Source organism: Electrophorus electricus, chromosome 6 (assembly GCF_041902795.1).
Source record: "Electrophorus electricus isolate QZ-2024a chromosome 6, ASM4190279v1, whole genome shotgun sequence".
In the NCBI taxonomy this organism is placed as follows: Eukaryota; Metazoa; Chordata; class Actinopteri; order Gymnotiformes; family Gymnotidae; genus Electrophorus; species Electrophorus electricus.
The window spans coordinates 5,253,026-5,273,928 of NC_137502.1; the positions used below are offsets into that span (position 1 = coordinate 5,253,026).

The window sequence follows — 20,903 nt, forward strand, 5'->3', positions numbered from 1 at the left end:
TATATAGTAATATGATCACAGCATATTTCATCCATATCATTACTTTGATGTCTAAGCATACATAAAATGCCAAAGATGGAGCTGCCTACCTTGCTGAAGGGCTACATTATCACTGTGGAGGCCCAGGCTTTGCCTAATCTCTCTCAGATGGCCATGGAAAAATGAAACACATTGTTTATATTTTTCCTGCCTCATAGAAAGAACCACTGTTCAGAATTCATTTAAGATGAATGCAAAAAAAAAAAAAAAAAAGACTTCAAAATAACATAAGAGCGGCCACAGCAACACCACCAGCACCAATAATATGTCACAACATGCTTTACATGATAAACAACACATAACATAAAATAAAAGGAGAAAAGAACAGGAGATTACAGGAGGGTTGCAGGAATGACTAGTTGGAAAATGTGAGAGGCCTGGTCTGAGCATATCTAAGAATAATTAACAATTGTATCACTAACGTAAAAGGAGAAAAACCAGGCAGGTGTTTAAACTCTCAGAAGACAGTACTGACTGGATTCATTTATGGACTGGAAGTGGAGGGATTGAGGGTCAGTGGAATATTATCCCTCATTCTAGTACAAACTGTCCCATTCTGAACTCTATCCAGATTATTAATGGAGTTCTTATCTAGGCAAGATAAAAGAACTTTGCCGTAATCTAGCCGGAACCTAATAAAGGCATTTATACGTTTCTCACTATTAGCATTTGAGAGAACTTTAGATATATTACAGAAATTATAGTATGTTGCTGTTTTACAGATCTCACTTATATGCATATCGAAACTGAGGTACTTTTCAAAAGCAGCTCCTAGATTCTTAATGTAATTTTAACTCTTCACAAATAAGGAGTCCAAATAAACAACTATATCTCTCCTGTGAGCTCTATTTACAGTAAACATACTCTGTCCTATCTTTGTTTAACTGCCAGATGTTCTGTGAGATCCACTGGTCAGTGCAATCCAGAAAATCCCATACATTTGTAGTGATAAGGACAGATACATCCAACTGCATATTGATGAATGCAATCATTGTATCTATTGATTATATATCAGCTAAAGGAAGAATATATAAAATAATGAAGGGTCCAGGATCGATCCCAGTATGACACCACAGGATACTACAAAATCATTCGATGTGAGTTCCAAGTGCAACCCATTAATCACGATCGCTTATGTAGGCTCGGAACCAGTCTGGGACAGTGCAGCCAGCTCGGTTCTGTCACCAGTCAAGTAAATTCTCACGGTGGATTGTATTAAAGGCAGTACCGCAGTGTTCAAGAATCAAGGCCGACAGTCATCGTGTGCTGTTCTTAACTCCATTGCCTCCATCCTCCAATGTGTCTCCATTGCCTTTTAGGATATCTGCAGACTTTTTAGGCTTCAAATTAGTTTGGACAGATCTTAAATCAGTGCTTTGCCACGGCCTGAAACAACACTGCTTTTGTATTGGGCGACACTAACAAAGCTAAAAAAAAATCTCAACTAAATGATCACAGGATGATGAAACACAGCGTCAGCTGCAAGACATCAGCTGCAAGACATCGCCTCGGATCAGTCTACTCATCACTCCGTGTTTTAGTGCAGACTGACATTTCGAATCACAATATTGGTCAGATATTGCAACATCAATAATCTGTCACACAATGATGTCTAACTTATGAGAGATGAGCAGGTCCAGAGTGACGATTAAACGATCTCAGAAACTTCGTAAAATCTTTGGCAAAAATATCTAGTCATGGGCATGTCAATGCACGTATTAAAATCTCCTGTAATTAAGATCCTACAGAGCGGCTCCCCAAAGTCACCAAGAAAACGCACAGGCATGCTGCGCCTGCTTGCGTGATGCCAGCCTGCAGACTAGCAACGCACAGCCGGGCGTTCAAATGCAGAAACCTCCGCCAGAGAAGAGCTGCTGCAAAGATATGACCAAGATATGCTGTGTTCACGTCTGGGGTTGTGGCTGAAACTAACGGGTGACCCTGGCCGTAAGGCAGAGTTCCCGCGGGCATGGTCTGACGTGGTGACATTGCGCGGGTGCACCGGACTTCTGCCTAAAGACAGTACACGTGGACGCATGCATGCATGCATGAAGTAGCTCACTAAATCGGGTTATCTCCCGAACGACCATCTATACGCATTTGGCCAGGTGTGCTATAGACTAAGCGCAGTTGGAAACGTTTGAGAAAGTTCGGAAATAAAAATTAAAAAAAAAAATTAAAAAAAGAATGTTTCGAGATTGATTTTCGTTTTGAGGTTTGGTTAACGCCGTGCTGTGGGAGTGGGACTCTCCGACATTCGCCTCAGGACTGCATGGGACCACGATCGGCTTGCTTTTGTAAAATCGCAATGTGGCTTTAACATACCTGCAGGAATCCGCAATATATGCTTCGTCTTTTAAGAAAACACTAAGTCCGTGATTGTGTATATGAACAAGAGGACCGGAACAGAGTCACCAATTCGGTGATTTAAATATGGGATTAAAATGTATTCACGAGATCGTGATAACCGCTCTACATTCCTGCTGGCCAGAAGCCATCGAGAATATGGTGGAAACTGATTTATCACCGACCTGTGACTTTGGAGACATAAAAGCTGACTTTCATCGAGTGTATGTCTTAGCCAGTGACTGGACAGCAGGAGCTAGAGTAATGGCCACGCGGTGGGGACTGGGGGCTCAGCCAAAACGATACTTATGCCATCATAAATAGATGCCTCCGTCAGCAAAATAACTATACCAAGATAACCACGTTATCCCTGACGTATAACGCAGAAGAACCGCTGCTACTTAATAGGCTAGCGCATTAATTGCCATTCACGAACAGAAATAAATCTCAGAAATTCTGTTGCGCAAATGGAAATGGAAGTTTCTGTTTAGTAGAAGATAGGTTATACATGCGTGAGCTGTGAAGTGCAAACGTAAAGATTCAGCGCCTGCATAGGATGGACCCAGAAACCTGGAGTTTCCTGTGGGCCTCATGCCATCATATACGAAACAGAGCAAGGTCAGGCGCCGTGTGCATTGGGTACGGGGACAATAGTACGTGTAGTTCGAGAGCGTTTATTAGATCGATTGGACAGTATACATTCTGGGACAGGCTTTAAGCCTAAAAACGCCCAACGAACTCAGTGACAAATACTAGAGGAACAGTTACCCTCCCCTATCTATTACGCTCACTGTCCGCTTTATTAGAAAACACCTACCGTGCACTTACACTCACTGCGGGCTGTTCATCACTGACTCATTCGTTTCTACTACAGACCCATGCCAGCCATATGTCATTTCGGTGGCCATCCTCAACACAGCAGCAATACTGACATGGTAGAAGGGTTGAAAATGTGCGCGCTAATATATCAGGCATATCAGCAGTGTTGCTGTGCAGGGCAGCAAATTGTTTAAAGTCTATAATCACCCTCGTAGCCAGTGTTTCTCACGATTAAATGCTTAGAATAAAGAAGGCTGTAAGCGTATACCGCCTCACCACCAAGACTATCACACAGACGCACACACAAACACACGCACTCACTCATTCAAATATTCCTGATATTCTGAGAGAGGTGGTGTCCACAGGCAATACCTCATGCTCTCCAGGGTACTTGTTTGCACAGTTCATCGCCGCAGTCCTTTTAAACATTAAACCCGCCGTGTATTTTGCACGTAACACATGGGGCACACTGCTTGTCCGTGTCCTCCTCCAGCACAAACAGCAAGCCAGCCGTACGAAAATACGTGGCCTCCATCCATGGAAAGTTCCTACAAGCAACATCAACCCTTAATGGGCTTCAGAGTGCAGGACATTTATATTTAAAAAAACCAACATTTTTCCTTTAAGGGACTCTGATCTGTGGTGAAGCTGCTCAGCAAGTACAGGGTAAAACATTCAACATTCTAGGAAACTCCAGCATTTCGCACTAAACCATTTTCCACTTGTTCGTCTGTGTTTTAAAGCAGTCATGTTTGTTTGCTTCTTTGGCACAAAATGTACCCAGGGATTTCCAGGTTCAAAATGGTCTCCAACCACAGCTCCTAGGCATCACGTCCACAGCTTACTGTGGAAGGAGTATTTTAATGGGCATTTATCACTGTATCTTACATTAGAAGGACACATTTCACAGACACTGTGAAACAGGTCAAATGTGTTTATGTATGTTTTTTATTTATTTAGATAAATAATTCAGGATTTTTTATTTAAAGGGGGGAAACAAACTGCTTAGAAGGCCTCATGTATGTTTAGCAAAAAATCTTGATGCTGATCATGGACTTAAAGTTATTGAACCTACAGAAAATTGACTTAAATTTATTGACTATGGATTAAATGTATTGACTATGGACTTAAACTTATTGACCATGGACTTAACGTATTCAAACTGATTAACTGATTAACTGAATCAGCTTGTGACCAGAGGAACTGAGGAATCCTTCCCACTTGTGCATTTATTTACTTCGAAAAAGATAATTTCATACCTCTCAAATGTTTTTAAAAATATATTTGGTAAGCCATTACTGCCTGACACCGTTTTGGTTGTTTTACATACTAAATTAAAGATATGCCAGTACATATTTGACTAGTGCAACAAAAAATACAAGCATATTGGCATTACTGTAGCTCCCTCTGCTGGCTGTGATGTGTCATAGCATTTCTATGTGCGGGAGTCTGTGGAGAAAAACCCCAGCCAAATTCTTCAACATATGGGTCAAAGATGTAATAAGTAAATAATTACATTTATTAATATTAAAATATTAATACAAAAATTAAGAAGTGAAGTCTGCCAGTATAAATGAAGATTATTGTCTTCATTTAACCAGACAGAAATCTGGAAAGTGTTAGTAACATGAGATGTTTCAGAAAACTGCTCAGCAGAAAAATCAAACCATACAAATTTAGTTAAAGGATTTTTTCAATCTGATGTTTTGCTAAGGGAGTTACATAATATTCCCAAATTTGTATTTTCCTTGTTGATTTTTAATAATATGAATAATTATGAAAACAGTATAAGATTATTGCATTTTTTGTTTTAATTCCATCATTCAGTAGTAAAAATCTTTCAGTGTAGATTAACAATGAAAATTTCAAAATTTCAAAGTTTTCAGACCTTCAATATTACAAACACCTGAGTTTATATTTAATTAGAATTAGAATTATAAATAACAGCTTTTACTGTGCAAAAATCAACTTGCACACATATATGCACACACACATGGTCAGAGCTTACACAACACTCCCCTGTGCAAGTTGTGTGGGTGCATTGTGGCATTTGGCATGACCCAGTGTTGTTATTCCAGGCTCTGTCCGGGCATGTATTGTTCCTGCTGTCGCTGTTACTGCAGCAGCAGTGATGCTCCAGCCTTTCTGCTGACGCCCACCCAGCCCAGGGATGACGCGAGCTGACAGGGACCCATCACTGGGACACAGCGAGACACAGTGAAACACAGTGAGATACAGCGAGACACAGCGAGACACAGACAGGGACGGCATCTGGACTGAGGATGGACTGAGGCATTTTGGGAAGCGTATGTGCGCGTCCACACGCTACACACACACACACACACACACATGCACATACACAACGGTTCGTGACAGAAAGCCAAGGCCAAGACATGCAGGAGTCGCCAGGCTCTATAGGTGTGGATGGAGGCTATGGCAGTAATGTACCTGCTTTCCTCAACAAACTGTGGACACTGGTGGAGGACCCAGACACCAACCATCTCATCTGCTGGAGCACGGTGAGACAGCTTTGAAAAAAAACTAGCATCTAATACCTAAAGTTCATTATGTCAAACTAACATTGTTTCTGAATCATAACAGCCCATTTTGTAGTTTGAAGTTTTGTTATCTACAGTATAAACAAGTGACGGGCCTTGGATCTAGATGGTGGTTTTACATATGACGATTTAGAGATACTATATGGAAAAATCTGACACCAACAGTAAATACACAATATAGAGGATGATGTATAAGACCACGTGAAGTTCTGTGCTCAGGCTCAGTGGCTTTCTGTAGTCGAGGACGGTTCTGTTTTTATAGTCGAGGGGGGTAGTTCTGTATTTGAGGAAGGTTCTGTTTTTGTTGTCGAGGGGGGTAGTTTCTGTAGTCAGAGAGGGTTCTGTTTTTGTAGTCGAGGGGGGTAGTTTCTGTAGTCAAGGAGAGTTCTGTTTTTGTAGTCGAGAGGGTTCGGTTTTTGTAGTTAAGGAGGGTAGTTTCTGTAGTTGAGGATGGTTCTGGTTCTGATATAGTTGACTGTGACTGTGATATTCTTCTCAAGTGTACAGCCTCTGAAACAATGTCAAAATGGCATTTGTAAAGAGGACGAGGAATATCATTTTATGCGTCTATTCAGCCTTGCTTCAGCATATTACATAATATGTAATGTATATGGGTATTAATAACCTGCCTTAAGTTGACATAACAGCAGTCATCAAGGCAAAGCCGGCATATCAGAGATATATTCAAAGCAGCAGCTGTTATGTTCTGCGCGGTGGGCCTTCGTGACAGATCTGAATTCTCACACTGTTGAAATGAGTATTTCAGAGCACTGTAGCACTTTTAAATGTCCATTTTGAATTAAATCTCTGTCTCCACTTCTTTACTAACAGGATGTCTCTTCTCACAAGCACTCACCTGCTTTATGGTTGATATTCTTGCTGAGAAGAAACAATGATTTATGTTGCTCTTTGGATGTTGAATAATTTTCAGTGATAGCATATTTGAAACAGAAAAAGATCATTCTATATCAGATTAATAAAAATCATAAGAAATGTAAGATATAATGTATATGTGGATATTTAGTGTCACAGATAGTTACCAGAGAAGTGGGTGCAATTTTTCTGATACTAGGTTTGATTTTTTAATCTTTTTACGTTTTTTCATCTTCCGCCAATCAGTCAGTGATATTGTTTTACAGATATGAAACTGTTGCTGTGGAGTTTAGTAGGGCAAAGTCACACGTTTTAGCCTTTTTGCTTTGGGTTTGGTTTCTTCCATCTAGACTGGCACCAGCTTCCATGTGTTTGACCAGGGCAGGTTCGCTAAGGAGGTCCTGCCAAAATACTTCAAGCACAACAACATGGCCAGCTTCGTGCGCCAACTCAACATGTGTGCGTACCTTTACACAGCACGGCAGAGAAGCAACACTGACCAGTATCATAGACTGAGCATTCCATAATGTAGGCTCTAGAGCTCCCAAGCAAACAGTTATCTGGGCTCTTAGTTTCATTACATTTTAAGTACGTGACAATTGAATTATATCCAAGACGATGTAGTTTTACCAAGACAACTACACTAAAGCACCTTGTTATATCCTTTCCAGGATAAAAAGATGGCAGCTAGTTAAAACTTGAAGTAACTTTTATTGTACTAGTTGTGAACTAGTCTCTGTGTGTGTGTGTGTGTGTGTGTGTGTGTGTGTGTGTGTGTGCGTGTGTGCGTGTGCGTGTGTGCGTGTGTGTGTGTGTGTGTGTGTGTGTGTGTGTGCGTGTGTGCGTGTGCGCGTGTGTGTGTGTGTTGTCTTGTCTCAGATGGCTTCAGGAAGGTGGTGAACATTGAACAGAGTGGGCTGGTGAAGCCAGAGCGAGATGATACAGAGTTCCAGCACCTCTACTTCCTACAAGGCCGTGAGCATCTGCTGGAACACATCAAGCGCAAGGTGATGCGTTTTCATCTTTCCTTGTGGACACCAGCTAAAAGTCCCCACAGTATTGAAAGTCTCATGTTTTCATATCATCCCCCAAAGAAAGAATATGCCTCCATTCCAGGTCCTGGTTACCCTTCCGTTACCCTTAAAGTAACAGCTTCAGGGTGTTCCGCATGTGTCCCGCTGGAGCCGGTGACATTCTGCGTGTGCATTCTCTCCCAGGTGTCCATAGTGAAGAGTGAGGAGACGAAGGTGCGTCAGGAGGACCTGAGCAGGCTCCTGTACGAGGTCCAGGTGCTGCGTGGCCAGCAGGACAGCATGGAGTCCAAGATGCAAGACATGAAGCAGTGGGAGCCCAACCACAGCCACACACAAGCATGGGAACATACACACACACACAAACACACACACACACACAAGCGCCAATGTGCTCACACACACAGATACAGACTCGCACAATGCATGCTCAAATCTAGTTTGCATAGGCACATTTTCATATCTCATTTCATCAACTGTGACACAGGGCACAGCATTTAACTATGCAGGTCTATAATATGAATCCTGAAATAACTGTTCACTTCAAAAACAACATAAACTTCAAACAAACATTACATATTAATACATGCAGTACATACAAAACATTTTCACTCCTTCACTTTGAGCCCTTCACCAGCATTCATCCGTTCACTCCTCCAGTAATTCAGCCGGCATGCACTGTGCGAGCTGTCTGAACAGAGCTCTCCCGAGTGTGGGTTAGAGGTCGTGGTGCAGATCAACAGTATTGATCAGCTACACGGCACTGGAGGAAGGCCAGCAAGGTGGAGGCTGGCTTCATCCAGGGCAACTTCATCTTATCCATTAATATGCAATGAAGATATTACTCTGTGTCAGCACTAACAGCATATTGTAACAACCACTATTTAAGCATCTATCTATCTATCTATCTATCTATCTATCTATCTATCTATCTATCTATCTATCTATCTATCTATCTATCTATCTATCTAGGCAGAATGAGGTGCTGTGGAAAGAGGTAGTTTCATTGAGACTGAACCACACACAGCAGCAGAAAGTCATGAACAAGGTCAGAAGCAGTACAAATGATGCATGAGTAGGCTAAGGAAAGTGGTGTAGGAGTGTATGGGGGAGGTGGTGTAGGAGTGTATGAGGGAGCTAGGGGAGGTGGTGTAGGAGTGTATGGGGAGGTGGTGTAGGAGTGTATGAGGGAGCTAGGGGAGGTGGCGTAGGAGTGTATGAGGGAGCTAGGGGAGGTGGTGTAGGAGTGTATGGGGGAGGTGGTGTAGGAGTGTATGAGGGAGCTAGGGGAGGTGGCGTAGGAGTGTATGGGGGAGGTGATGTAGGAGTGTATGAGGGAGCTAGGGGAGGTGATGTAGGAGTGTATGGGGGAGGTGGTGTAGGAGTGTATGAGGGAGCTAGGGGAGGTGGTGTAGGAGTGTATGAGGGAGCTAGGGGAGGTGGTGTAGGAGTGTATGGGGGAGGTGGTGTAGGAGTGTATGCGGGAGCTAGGGGAGGTGGTGTAGGAGTGTATGGGGAGGTGCTGTAGGAGTGTATGGGGAGCTAGGGGAGGTGATGTAGGAGTGTATGGGGGAGGTGGTGTAGGAGTGTATGAGGGAGCTAGGGGAGGTGGTGTAGGAGTGTATGGGGGAGGTGGTGTAGGAGTGTATGAGGGAGCTAGGGGAGGTGGTGTAGGAGTGTATGAGGGAGCTAGGGGAGGTGGTGTAGGAGTGTATGGGGAGGTGGTGTAGGAGTGTATGAGGGAGCTAGGGGAGGTGGTGTAGGAGTGTATGGGGAGGTGGTGTAGCAGTGTATGGGGAGCTAGGGGAGCTGATGTAGGAGTGTATGGGGGAGGTGGTGTAGGAGTGTATGGGGGAGCTAGGGGAGTTGGTGTAGGAGTGTATGGGGGAGGTGGTGTAGGAGTGTATGAGGGAGCTAGGGGAGGTGGTGTAGGCGTGTATGAGGGAGCTAGGGGAGGTGGCGTAGGAGTGTATGAGGGAGCTAGGGGAGGTGGCGTAGGAGTGTATGAGGGAGGTGGTGTAGGAGTGTATGGGGAGGTGGTGTAGGAGTGTATGAGGGAGCTAGGGGAGGTGGTGTAGGAGTGTATGGGGAGGTGGTGTAGCAGTGTATGGGGAGCTAGGGGAGCTGATGTAGGAGTGTATGAGGGAGGTGGTGTAGGAGTGTATGGGGGAGCTAGGGGAGGTGGCGTAGGAGTGTATGGGGAGGTGGTGTAGGAGTGTATGAGGGAGCTAGGGGAGGTGGCGTAGGAGTGTATGGGGGAGGTGGTGTAGGAGTGTATGAGGGAGGTGGTGTAGGAGTGTATGGGGGAGGTGGTGTAGGAGTGTATGAGGGAGCTAGGGGAGGTGGTGTAGGAGTGTATGAGGGAGCTAGGGGAGGTGGTGTAGGAGTGTATGGGGGAGGTGGTGTAGGAGTGTATGCGGGAGCTAGGGGAGGTGGTGTAGGAGTGTATGGGGAGGTGCTGTAGGAGTGTATGGGGAGCTAGGGGAGGTGATGTAGGAGTGTATGGGGGAGGTGGTGTAGGAGTGTATGAGGGAGCTAGGGGAGGTGGTGTAGGAGTGTATGGGGGAGGTGGTGTAGGAGTGTATGAGGGAGCTAGGGGAGGTGGTGTAGGAGTGTATGAGGGAGCTAGGGGAGGTGGTGTAGGAGTGTATGGGGAGGTGGTGTAGGAGTGTATGAGGGAGCTAGGGGAGGTGGCGTAGGAGTGTATGGGGAGGTGGCGTAGGAGTGTATGAGGGAGCTAGGGGAGGTGGTGTAGGAGTGTATGGGGGAGGTGGTGTAGGAGTGTATGCGGGAGCTAGGGGAGGTGATGTAGGAGTGTATGGGGAGGTGGTGTAGGAGTGTATGGGGGAGCTAGGGGAGGTGATGTAGGAGTGTATGGGGAGGTGCTGTAGGAGTGTATGGGGAGCTAGGGGAGGTGGCATAGGAGTGTATGGGGGAGGTGGTGTAGGAGTGTATGCGGGAGCTAGGGGAGGTGGTGTAGGAGTGTATGGGGAGGTGGTGTAGGAGTGTATGGGGGAGCTAGGGGAGGTGATGTAGGAGTGTATGGGGAGGTGGTGTAGGAGTGTATGGGGGAGCTAGGGGAGGTGATGTAGGAGTGTATGGGGAGGTGGTGTAGGAGTGTATGGGGGAGCTAGGGGAGGTGATGTAGGAGTGTATGGGGAGGTGGTGTAGGAGTGTATGGGGGAGCTAGGGGAGGTGATGTAGGAGTGTATGGGGAGGTGGTGTAGGAGTGTATGGGGGAGCTAGGGGAGGTGATGTAGGAGTGTATGGGGAGGTGGTGTAGGAGTGTATGGGGGAGCTAGGGGAGGTGATGTAGGAGTGTATGGGGGAGGTGGTGTAGGAGTGTATGAGGGAGCTAGGGGAGGTGGTGTAGGAGTGTATGGGGGAGGTGGTGTAGGAGTGTATGAGGGAGCTAGGGGAGGTGGTGTAGGAGTGTATGAGGGAGCTAGGGGAGGTGGTGTAGGAGTGTATGGGGAGGTGGTGTAGGAGTGTATGAGGGAGCTAGGGGAGGTGGCGTAGGAGTGTATGAGGGAGCTAGGGGAGGTGGTGTAGGAGTGTATGGGGGAGGTGGTGTAGGAGTGTATGCGGGAGCTAGGGGAGGTGGTGTAGGAGTGTATGGGGAGGTGCTGTAGGAGTGTATGGGGAGCTAGGGGAGGTGGCATAGGAGTGTATGGGGGAGGTGGTGTAGGAGTGTATGCGGGAGCTAGGGGAGGTGGTGTAGGAGTGTATGGGGAGGTGGTGTAGCAGTGTATGGGGAGCTAGGGGAGCTGATGTAGGAGTGTATGGGGGAGGTGGTGTAGGAGTGTATGGGGGAGCTAGGGGAGTTGGTGTAGGAGTGTATGGGGGAGGTGGTGTAGGAGTGTATGAGGGAGCTAGGGGAGGTGGTGTAGGCGTGTATGAGGGAGCTAGGGGAGGTGGCGTAGGAGTGTATGAGGGAGCTAGGGGAGGTGGCGTAGGAGTGTATGAGGGAGGTGGTGTAGGAGTGTATGGGGGAGCTAGGGGAGGTGGCGTAGGAGTGTATGGGGAGGTGGTGTAGGAGTGTATGAGGGAGCTAGGGGAGGTGGCGTAGGAGTGTATGGGGGAGGTGGTGTAGGAGTGTATGAGGGAGCTAGGGGAGGTGGTGTAGGAGTGTATGAGGGAGGTGGTGTAGGAGTGTATGGGGGAGGTGGTGTAGGAGTGTATGAGGGAGCTAGGGGAGGTGCATGTTGCATGTTGCTGGGATTTTTAATGCAGTACAGTAATGCTGACTCACTCTCTGGTTCTGGCTGCTGCTGTTAGCTGATTCAGTTCCTATTCAGCCAGATGCAGCCCAGTGCCCCCGGCACTGTCGGAATGAAAAGAAAACTGTGAGTACACACACACACACACACACACACACACACACACACACACACACACAAACACACACACACACACACACACAAACACACACACACACACACACAAACATTTAGAAACAATAAGAAAGGGGAAACCGAAACGATCAAATCAACATTAGGTGAGCACCTAATACACCAGTAGTGGGAATGGCCAACTCAGCTGGATGCGGTCAACTGACACAATTCATGCAGCTGGCTTGGCCTGGGTGGACCTGAATGATGAATCAGACATGCTGAGCTCTGGCCCACACACACACCACCCTAGTGAACCATAGCGCATGACCCTCTAGCCTCTATGGAAAATGCACTATCAGCTAGTGTGACCCGTGAGAACACATCATAGCAGAAGCACAAGGCCCAGTAACACACTACACAATGCTACAACTCTCGGTCACCACTAGTGCGAATTCCTTGGAGTTTATACTCTAAACAATATCACCTTTGGCCTCAAATGTACTCTTAGATAAAGAGCTTAGCTTGTCAGTGAACATATGAAATAGTAGCATCCTTCATTCACACCTACTTACTACTAGGTTTTGGATATTATTATGTTTATTTACTTATTATTATGCAAGTATTTTTAGACTTAACAAAATGCTCACAGCGTATGGACTAATGAGCCTTTACCGTAATCTAACCCTGAACCTAACCCAAAGCAAGCCTAAATAAAGTGAGCTCCATTTCTCAATTCCATAAGCTGTAACCCATAGCACTATATTAGGAGTATTAGGGCTTTCCTGCTATGACCTTGCTCCTGCCTCTCAGGCCTCTGATGTTAGATGATGGATCCTCCACTCCTCCAGTCTCCAAATTCAGTCACGTTCACGTCATGGAGCACACACAGGAGCCCTTCTGCATCCAGTCAGTAAGTCCCAGAACCACCCCAGGCCCAAGATATAGACCATACAGCATATTTGGGAGGTCAACTCCAAATTACCATTTAAGAAAACTCTGAAATTTATAGAACTTTTTGTGATTCTTCTGTGTTAGTTGACTAGCTAGCTTGGGTAAAGTTTTGATCCCATTTGACCCCTACTCAGAAGACCCCATTTTGTTGAAATCCATATCACTATAACATGCTTGATATCTTAAAATGTCATTTACATCTACTGCTTACTCAAAATGCATGACCTTCTATCCAGGCATCAGAGATGGTAGGAGAAAGATATTATTATTTCCAAAATAAAACAGTGATAATCTTAACACAAGCAAACACAATCTCACTTCTTTCTTTTTCTCAGCCATCCACAGAGACTGCATCCTGTTCCACTACCAGCATGGTGACCGGAGGCCCAACCATCTCAGATGTTACTGAAATGTCACATTTGTCTATGTATGGCCAGTCAAGGTATGTATATATTAGTGTGTGTATATATATATATATATATATATATATATATATATATATATATATATAGCTCGGTGTTACACCACTGACTTCCATACAGGAGGTCATTGTGGTCCCATAGGCTAGGTCCTTAACGTTACCCGCCTACCTCACTAACAATGAGAGTTAGAAACAAAAGACTCACACTGGCTCAGACGTCATCTGTGTCACCAATGTCCACATCAGGTACTGGGAGACCAGAGCAATCTGATAAAAAGTGAGCTACTGGAACAAATACAAGACACTCATGGACAAGTGTGGAGAACAGAGGACTGTTGGAATGCTAGTACACACGCAACCCCATTACGACAGGGTATATGCAACCTGAGTCAGCCACCAAGTCCTGAGGAGTCAGCCAAATGGGAAGAACAAGATCCCAACTATCAACACCTATGCTCTACCAGGCATCAGATACCCCGCTGGCATAATAAGCTGGCCTAAGGAGCAGACAAGGAAGACATGGAAAGACAAGGAATCTCCTCACAGTGCACGGAGGGTTTCATCCCAAATCCATTACTTTCAGACTGTACACCAAGTGGAAGGAGGGCTAGTGAGCATCAGGGTGAAACCACCAGGATCCAGGAGTACACCAGGAAGATGGATGCCAGTGATGAAGTACATAGTGAGCAGGTCAGACAGCAGAAACCTGCGGAGGATTGGAATGAGCAGGAGCAGGAACCATCATGGGAGGATAGACCCCAGCATGGTATGTACCACTGGTAAATAGTGGAAGCGGCTGATATGGAGAAATCCTACCAATGGCTGGAAAGGTCTGGATTGGACAACATGGATGCAATAATCATGGGAGCAAAGGAACAAGCTCCTGAATGCAAGACCAACAGAGGCTGGGATCCACCACACCAGGCAGGACAACAGATGCCCCTGAGACAATCTATCTCATAACAGTGGGACTCAAGAAGCTATCAGGCAGAACAGATATGGAAAGCCATAACCGAGTGCCAGGCATAGTGTACAGAGACATGTGTGTCAAGTACAGACAGGAAGTTCCAAGGTTGAAGTTAGATAAACCACCAAAGGTGATGGAGAATGGCCGTGCTAAGATCCTGTGGGACTTCCAGATACAGACAGACAAAATGGTAATGGCTAACCAACATAGCGGCGATAGACAGACAACAGAAGACGGCCGTAGTGATAGCAACACCAGGAACAAGGAAGACGAAGTTTAAGACATACCAACATGCTAAAGGAAGTGCTAGAAAGATGTGGAAGGTGAAGGAGGCAGTGGTTCCTGTGGTATTCGGAGCACTAGCGGCGTGACCCACAGACCTGTCTTTAAAGTTGATTCCTTATAATCTTTTGTTTTGGTGTAAACATTTGTTTTGGTGTAAGGTATAAACATTTGGGGGAAAAAAAAGATCATTTTATTTAAATAACCTGTCATAAAGGTATATATCATATACAAATGGTGTACCTGATACTGTACATTCATATTTTGTAAAATAAATAAATAAATAGAAATTAAACAAGCATTTTAAAAACCCTTATTGTTATATAATGATGTAAATGTGATCTGTCCAATCAGGGAGAAGTGTCTCATGCTTATTAAGGAGGAGCCACTGAGTCCAAGTGTGCGTGGGCGGGGTGAGGGCATACCATTTGGCTCTTGTGAGATGTGTGCTGAACCCCCCATCTTACCCGTAGCTATGGTACAGTCTGTGCTGGAGGGCAGAGGAGCAAGCCCTGAAGAGAGGCAGGCCAAGAGGACCATGCTGGACAGGTTGGGGTGCTGGAGGACCACAACACCACAGAGTGTGGTATTTAATCAGTACTGGTGTTTATGTTATAAACGGCTTAATTCTGCTGGTGCATGTGTGTTAGACCAGAGATGTGTGATGCTGTGGAAAATGTGGACATGAGTTTGGAAGAACTACAGTTCCTCCTGCGGGGCCACCAGCAGAGTATGGAGCCCAGAACAGCTGCTGTGAACGTAAGGATTAAACATGTACAGCACCTATCACACACACACATACACACACACACACACACACACACACACACACACACACACATACATACACACACACACACACATACACACACACACACACACACACACACACACACACACACACACACAAACACACATACACACACACACACACACACACACACACACACACACACACACACACACACATACACACACACACACACACATACACACACACACACATACACACACACACACACACACACACACACACACACACACACACACACACACAAACACACATACACACACACACACACACATACACACACACACACACACACACACACACACACACACACATACATACACACACACACACACACACACACACACACACACACACACACACATACACACACACACACACACACACACACACACACACACACACACACATACAAACACACACACACACACATGTATGCATGCACATGCATACACAGGCAACTGGAATTTATAAGAAGTTACATTTACATGATGCCTTAAACAATCCCCAGGTCACTTTATAAAACTAAATTTAAAAAAAGAGGGAGAGACTCAGGAGTGAAGGATAAAAGGAAATGTTTCTGAAAAGAAAATGTGTTTATATCAGATTTATAAAGTAGGGAGAGAAGAGCAGACATAACCAGGAAGAGAGTTCCAGAGACATTTACATTTACGACATTTAGCAGCCACTCTTATCCAGAGTTACTTACAAAAGTGCTTTGCCGTTTACTCATGAATACATCCTAGTGCAGTAGAGTAGGTTAGAGTCCAAGATACCAATGAACGGGAATACTGTTGAAATACAGGGATCAGTGCTGATGCCTAGAAGTGTAAAATACATAAGGTCTATCTCAGACAACAATCATTGCAATGAACAATAAGTACTAGAGTTAGTCACCATAGGAGCAGTCAACATCAGTGCAATAAACAATACCCTACAATAAGTATTAGAGTTTTAGTTAGTCAACATAGGAACAGGGTGAGTGGTCATTTAAATAATCCACAAATAGATGGGTCTTCAGTACTTCACACTGCAAAGGACTGTCCGGAAAGCAAGCAGAACTTTGTTCCCCCATCTAGGATCCAGGACAGAGAATAGTTTCAATACTTGTCTTCCATGAGACTTGAAGCTTGGTGTTTCAAGCTGAGCCATACTTGAGGTTTGAAGTACTTAAGGTACAAATCAGCCTTTGACCATTGACATCATGTATGCAGAGGGTGGTCCATTTTTGGCTTTGTAAGCACGCATCAAGGTTTTAAATCTGAGGCAGGCAGCTACTGGAAGCCAATGAAGTGCAGCAGTGGAGTGCCGTGTGAACTTCAGTCATGCTGCTGCATTCTGGACAAGTTGTAGGGATCTGATGGCTCTTAGAGGAAGACAAGCAAGTAGTGAGTTGCAGTAGTCTAGCTTTGAGATCACAAGCCCCTGGGGGGCTTCCTGCGAGAGAAAGGGCTGAATCCTTCGTATGTTACAAAGGAGCAATCTGCAAGACCGGGTCAGATTAGAAACATGAGTTGACAACGACAACTGGTTGTCCAAAGTTCTGCCCAGGCTACGGGCGACTTCGGATGGTGGTACCAGGGAGTTCTCGAAGGAAACTGTGAGGTCATGGTAAGGGTTGGGAGTACCTGGGATGAACAGAAGCTGGGTTTTACTGGGTTTGAGCTTCAAGTGGTGGGCTGTCATCCATAACACAATGTCGATCAAGCATGCTGAGATACGTCTGCAGACCTGCCTGTCAGAGGCTGGGAGAGAAAGAATTAATTGGGTGTCATCAGCATAGCAGTGGTAGAAGAAACCATGAGAAGATATTACATCACCAAAAGAATGAGTATACAAAGAGAAGAGAAGGGGGCCCAATACTGAACCCTGGGGCACACGAGTGAAGAGTCTACATGGCCTGAATGTGGATCCTATCCATGTTACCTGATAGGACCGTCCCTCCAGATAGGACTGAAACCATTTCCATGCAGAGCCAGTCACACCAAGCCTGGAGAGAACAGAGAGGAGAATGTTGTGGTTTAGTGTCAAAGGCTGCCGAAAGGTCCAGAAGAATCAAGGCAGATGACAGTTTGGCAGCTTTAGCAGCGTGAAGTTTCTCTGTCACGGCTACGAAGGCTGTTTCTGTTGAAGACAGCAGACATGAGAGGGAGAGTACGGCGTCAGGAGTTCACATAGGTAGATGCGAGCAAGCTTATGTTGGGCTTGGAAAGCGAGAAGCAGATTTCTAAACTTGATATGGGCCAGTGCGGCTAGGAAAGGCTGGGTGTAATGCGAGGTGAACGTTTAGTATGGGTGAGGACTCCAGCTGCAGAGTTCTTACTGAAAAGTCCAGTGAAAGGGGGGGCTAGAGTAGTCAATACAAGACATGATGGAGGCATGAACCAAAGTTGGCGCATCACTATCAGTCAGGAATGGGCAGAGATGAGCAATGTCATGTCATGTAAGTAAAAGAAAGCAGAAGGAAATGAATGACTTATGATGTAGATCAAGATTAAGCAAGTAAAACACTAAGGTGCAATCTTAACCAGAACACCGTCGGTGCTAACAGACTGAATGATTTAGAAAGTGAAGATTTAGAGCCAGGTAGTAAAACCTCAGTTTATCAGTGTTTAGCATGAGAAAGGTATCATGCATATGAAATACAGTCAGTTTGTGTATTGGGAAAGGAATCTAAGGGTGAGTATGTACTGAGGTATAGTTGAATATCATCTGCAGAGCAATGAAACTTAAGGTTATGGCTACGAATAAGTAGGGTCCAAGAACTGAACCATGGGGAACACCACACTTAACAGGAGAGTTGGATTTGTGTGCACCTAGTGTGATAAACTGTTGTCTATTTGTAAGATATGACACTGTAACACTGTAGAGCTGTAGCAGTGACACCAGTAGAAGAAAGACGAGAATTTAATCATGTTTTAATTTGTTACATAAATATGCCACATGCTTTCTTAAATACGTCTTTCCTTTAAACTGGGTAATGCAAAATTAATTCTTTGGTCATATAAAGACTTTTGCTCTCTTACAGCCATTCACATTTGGCTTGCCTGTGGATGAATGGAGCCTCACAGAGCTGGACCCCAATCTGAAATCAGTGAGTGGCTCACATGGTTTTAGTTCACCTCAAACAAATATAGCACTTACACTATAAAACTGCTAAAGTTTTTGGATGCAATGTACATTGAAATAAGTAGGATCAGTGTAATCATTAATCACTACATATTGCAAACCCTTAAAATCCCGCTTAATTTATTTATTTTTTGCTGTACCATGTTGTCTGTGTGTATATTGTAAGTGCAGGAGTTAGCTAACTTCCTCATCACTGCTGTTCTGTCCTAGTACATGTTTCAGATCCAGGAAGGAGCGGCCTGCTCAACTACTGGCTGTGATGAACAGTGAAGGTCCTGACACTCTGGGCCTGACACAGGCTTTTCTCCTCTGACCATCAGATACCCTTCACCTGGAAATTCAATCCGATCTCCAGTTAATCCAAGTTAATGAGCATTAGTCACAGACAACATCGGCACTGAGCATTACATCTCTTACTGATCTTCAAATAAAGTGTCATCGCCAGGACAGGCTACAAATCAATAAAATACAAGGACTCTTGTTAAACTATTTCTACATCAAGGTAAATTAATGAATGTTGAATAGCCTTGGGGTTTGGAAGACATGTTTCTTTTTCTTTTTTTTTTTGTTTCTCATGGATGGACCTAGTTGAACATATGGCCAGTTTACTATCCCTAAATCCAGTTTGAATATGAGGCCCAAAGAGATAGATCAGGGATCATCACAGAAAAGTGTTGTGAAAGTCAGTACTTTACTGGCCAGAGCTTCACATGGAGATCCTTAATCAATGAAGGATTACAAAAGCACAGGATGGAATTAGGATGTGATTAACCTACTCAATGGAATTCAAGTGTTTGCAGTTGGAGGCATGTTAATACAATGGATATCTGTGTAAGCATCATGACCGAGACTGAATCCTGTGAATTAACTCAATATGCTAGACAACTAAAATAGGTGAACCTTAGATTTTTTCCATCAGGTATGGTTTTTAAGTGAAGCACATCTTAGAATCATTTTACATTACTTATTCATAAATAAGGCTGCTATTACATTTAGCATAAGTAGCTACTAATCTACTTCTAAAGCATACAGTGTCCATTTTGCTTCCTAGCACATTTCTATACTATACATAGTGACATATGAATATTTCTGTAACAAAAAACTATGGGTGATAGAGAACTTCTGAAACCACATTTGGATTGAGTGTGTAAAAATGCATAATAAACAGGAAGTAAAATAACTGTTGATCACTGATATCATATATCAGTCAAATCCTTGTCTGAGTAGTAGTAACTATTTTTCTGCTGAGGTATTCTCTTTTTTTTTTTGCCAATACGCCCTATTGCATAAAAAGGTGGCTGAGGTTTGAATGCACTTTAACCTTTGCTAGAGTTGCTGCATGTGGAGGTGGGATTTTATTTTAAATATTTCATTGTAGATATAATATATATATATATATATATATATATATATATATATATATATATATATATTATTTCGATGGAGCACATACTGTATTTGTATTTAAATATATATTTATATAAATAAAATAGGAACTGTTTACTACTATGCATATATTAATGTGATAAGTCTACGGACATAAAAGCAGACCTCACCTTTGGGGAGAGAAAAAAAACACTGAAACCAAACAGCTTTTTTGAGGGATAATTTTGTCTAGTCGCATCAAAGAAATCGATTTATATAGTGTTCAGGCTGAACAATAATATACCCATAATATTATTCATCCCATAAGTCCTATATCTATTTTATAAAAAGATGTCTGTTTCAGTCAACTATGACAAGACCTCATCCATCTAGCCAGTGTAAATGATCATAAGACCTGTTAACATCTAAGATGATGGAAAAACGCATAAGGATGCTCTGTCCCTTTCTTTCCCGTCCTGGGGGAACCATATTGTGCAACACCACGGACTTCAAAGCTAGTACTGTGGTACTGGTTTGTAAGATAAACTAAAGCTAGGTGACACTTGGAATGTATTACCAGGAACACCCTGGATTATAATGATAATGGTTCCAAAAACATTTGTGTCAGTTCAAAGAAACACTAGCAGCATAAGAGCACTTGCAGTAAGAGTGATCCTAGTATTAGAAATAGCAAGATCACTTTCATTTTACACTTATCCCATCGCCTCAGTACAAGTCAATGAGTGTTTATGGTTTTTTTGAAAAGGATTTTTTTTTTTTTTAATTTAAATAGTTTTTCACAAAGGCCTTAATTTTTAGCAGCTGTTAAAGTGTTTTCTTTATCAATGGATCCTTTGCACTGGTTATAAATGAATGTAGCTTAATCTATGTTTACTGACTTCAGAGCCACATTCTATAACCAGCTGTTAAAAAGATAAAACATTTCCACAGCGGGGTTTTTCTGCGGGTGACTGCCA

The 20,903-nt window shown here is 44.0% G+C and overlaps 1 protein-coding gene and 1 long non-coding RNA gene across 5 annotated transcripts; one reads left to right on the forward strand and one right to left on the reverse strand.

The window, feature by feature from the left end:
• Positions 1 to 3,777: 3,777 nt before the first annotated feature.
• Positions 3,778 to 19,921, forward strand: hsf4 (heat shock transcription factor 4). 4 transcript variants are annotated; one of them, XM_081716608.1, is made up of 13 exons: positions 3,778 to 3,870; positions 5,283 to 5,723; positions 6,986 to 7,094; positions 7,515 to 7,642; positions 7,853 to 7,977; positions 8,639 to 8,714; positions 11,945 to 12,012; positions 12,811 to 12,910; positions 13,287 to 13,393; positions 14,976 to 15,170; positions 15,272 to 15,380; positions 18,461 to 18,526; positions 18,772 to 19,921. In XM_081716608.1, exons 2-13 carry the CDS (start codon positions 5,598 to 5,600, stop codon positions 18,829 to 18,831), a joined length of 1,269 nt encoding a protein of 422 aa, XP_081572734.1. In that variant the 5' UTR covers positions 3,778 to 3,870; positions 5,283 to 5,597; the 3' UTR covers positions 18,832 to 19,921. The 4 variants fall into 4 exon arrangements, with proteins under 4 accessions (XP_081572734.1, XP_081572732.1, XP_081572733.1 ...); XM_081716606.1 differs by having other exon boundaries at positions 7,515 to 7,977; XM_081716607.1 differs by lacking the exon at positions 3,778 to 3,870 and having other exon boundaries at positions 5,013 to 5,723; positions 7,515 to 7,977.
• Positions 7,791 to 16,538, reverse strand: LOC145658637 (uncharacterized). Its single transcript, XR_014124306.1, has 3 exons — positions 16,142 to 16,538; positions 11,919 to 11,990; positions 7,791 to 7,927 (listed from the first exon to the last, which is right to left on the reverse strand). It is a non-coding gene; the product is annotated as an uncharacterized LOC145658637 (long non-coding RNA).
• Positions 19,922 to 20,903: the final 982 nt, after the last annotated feature.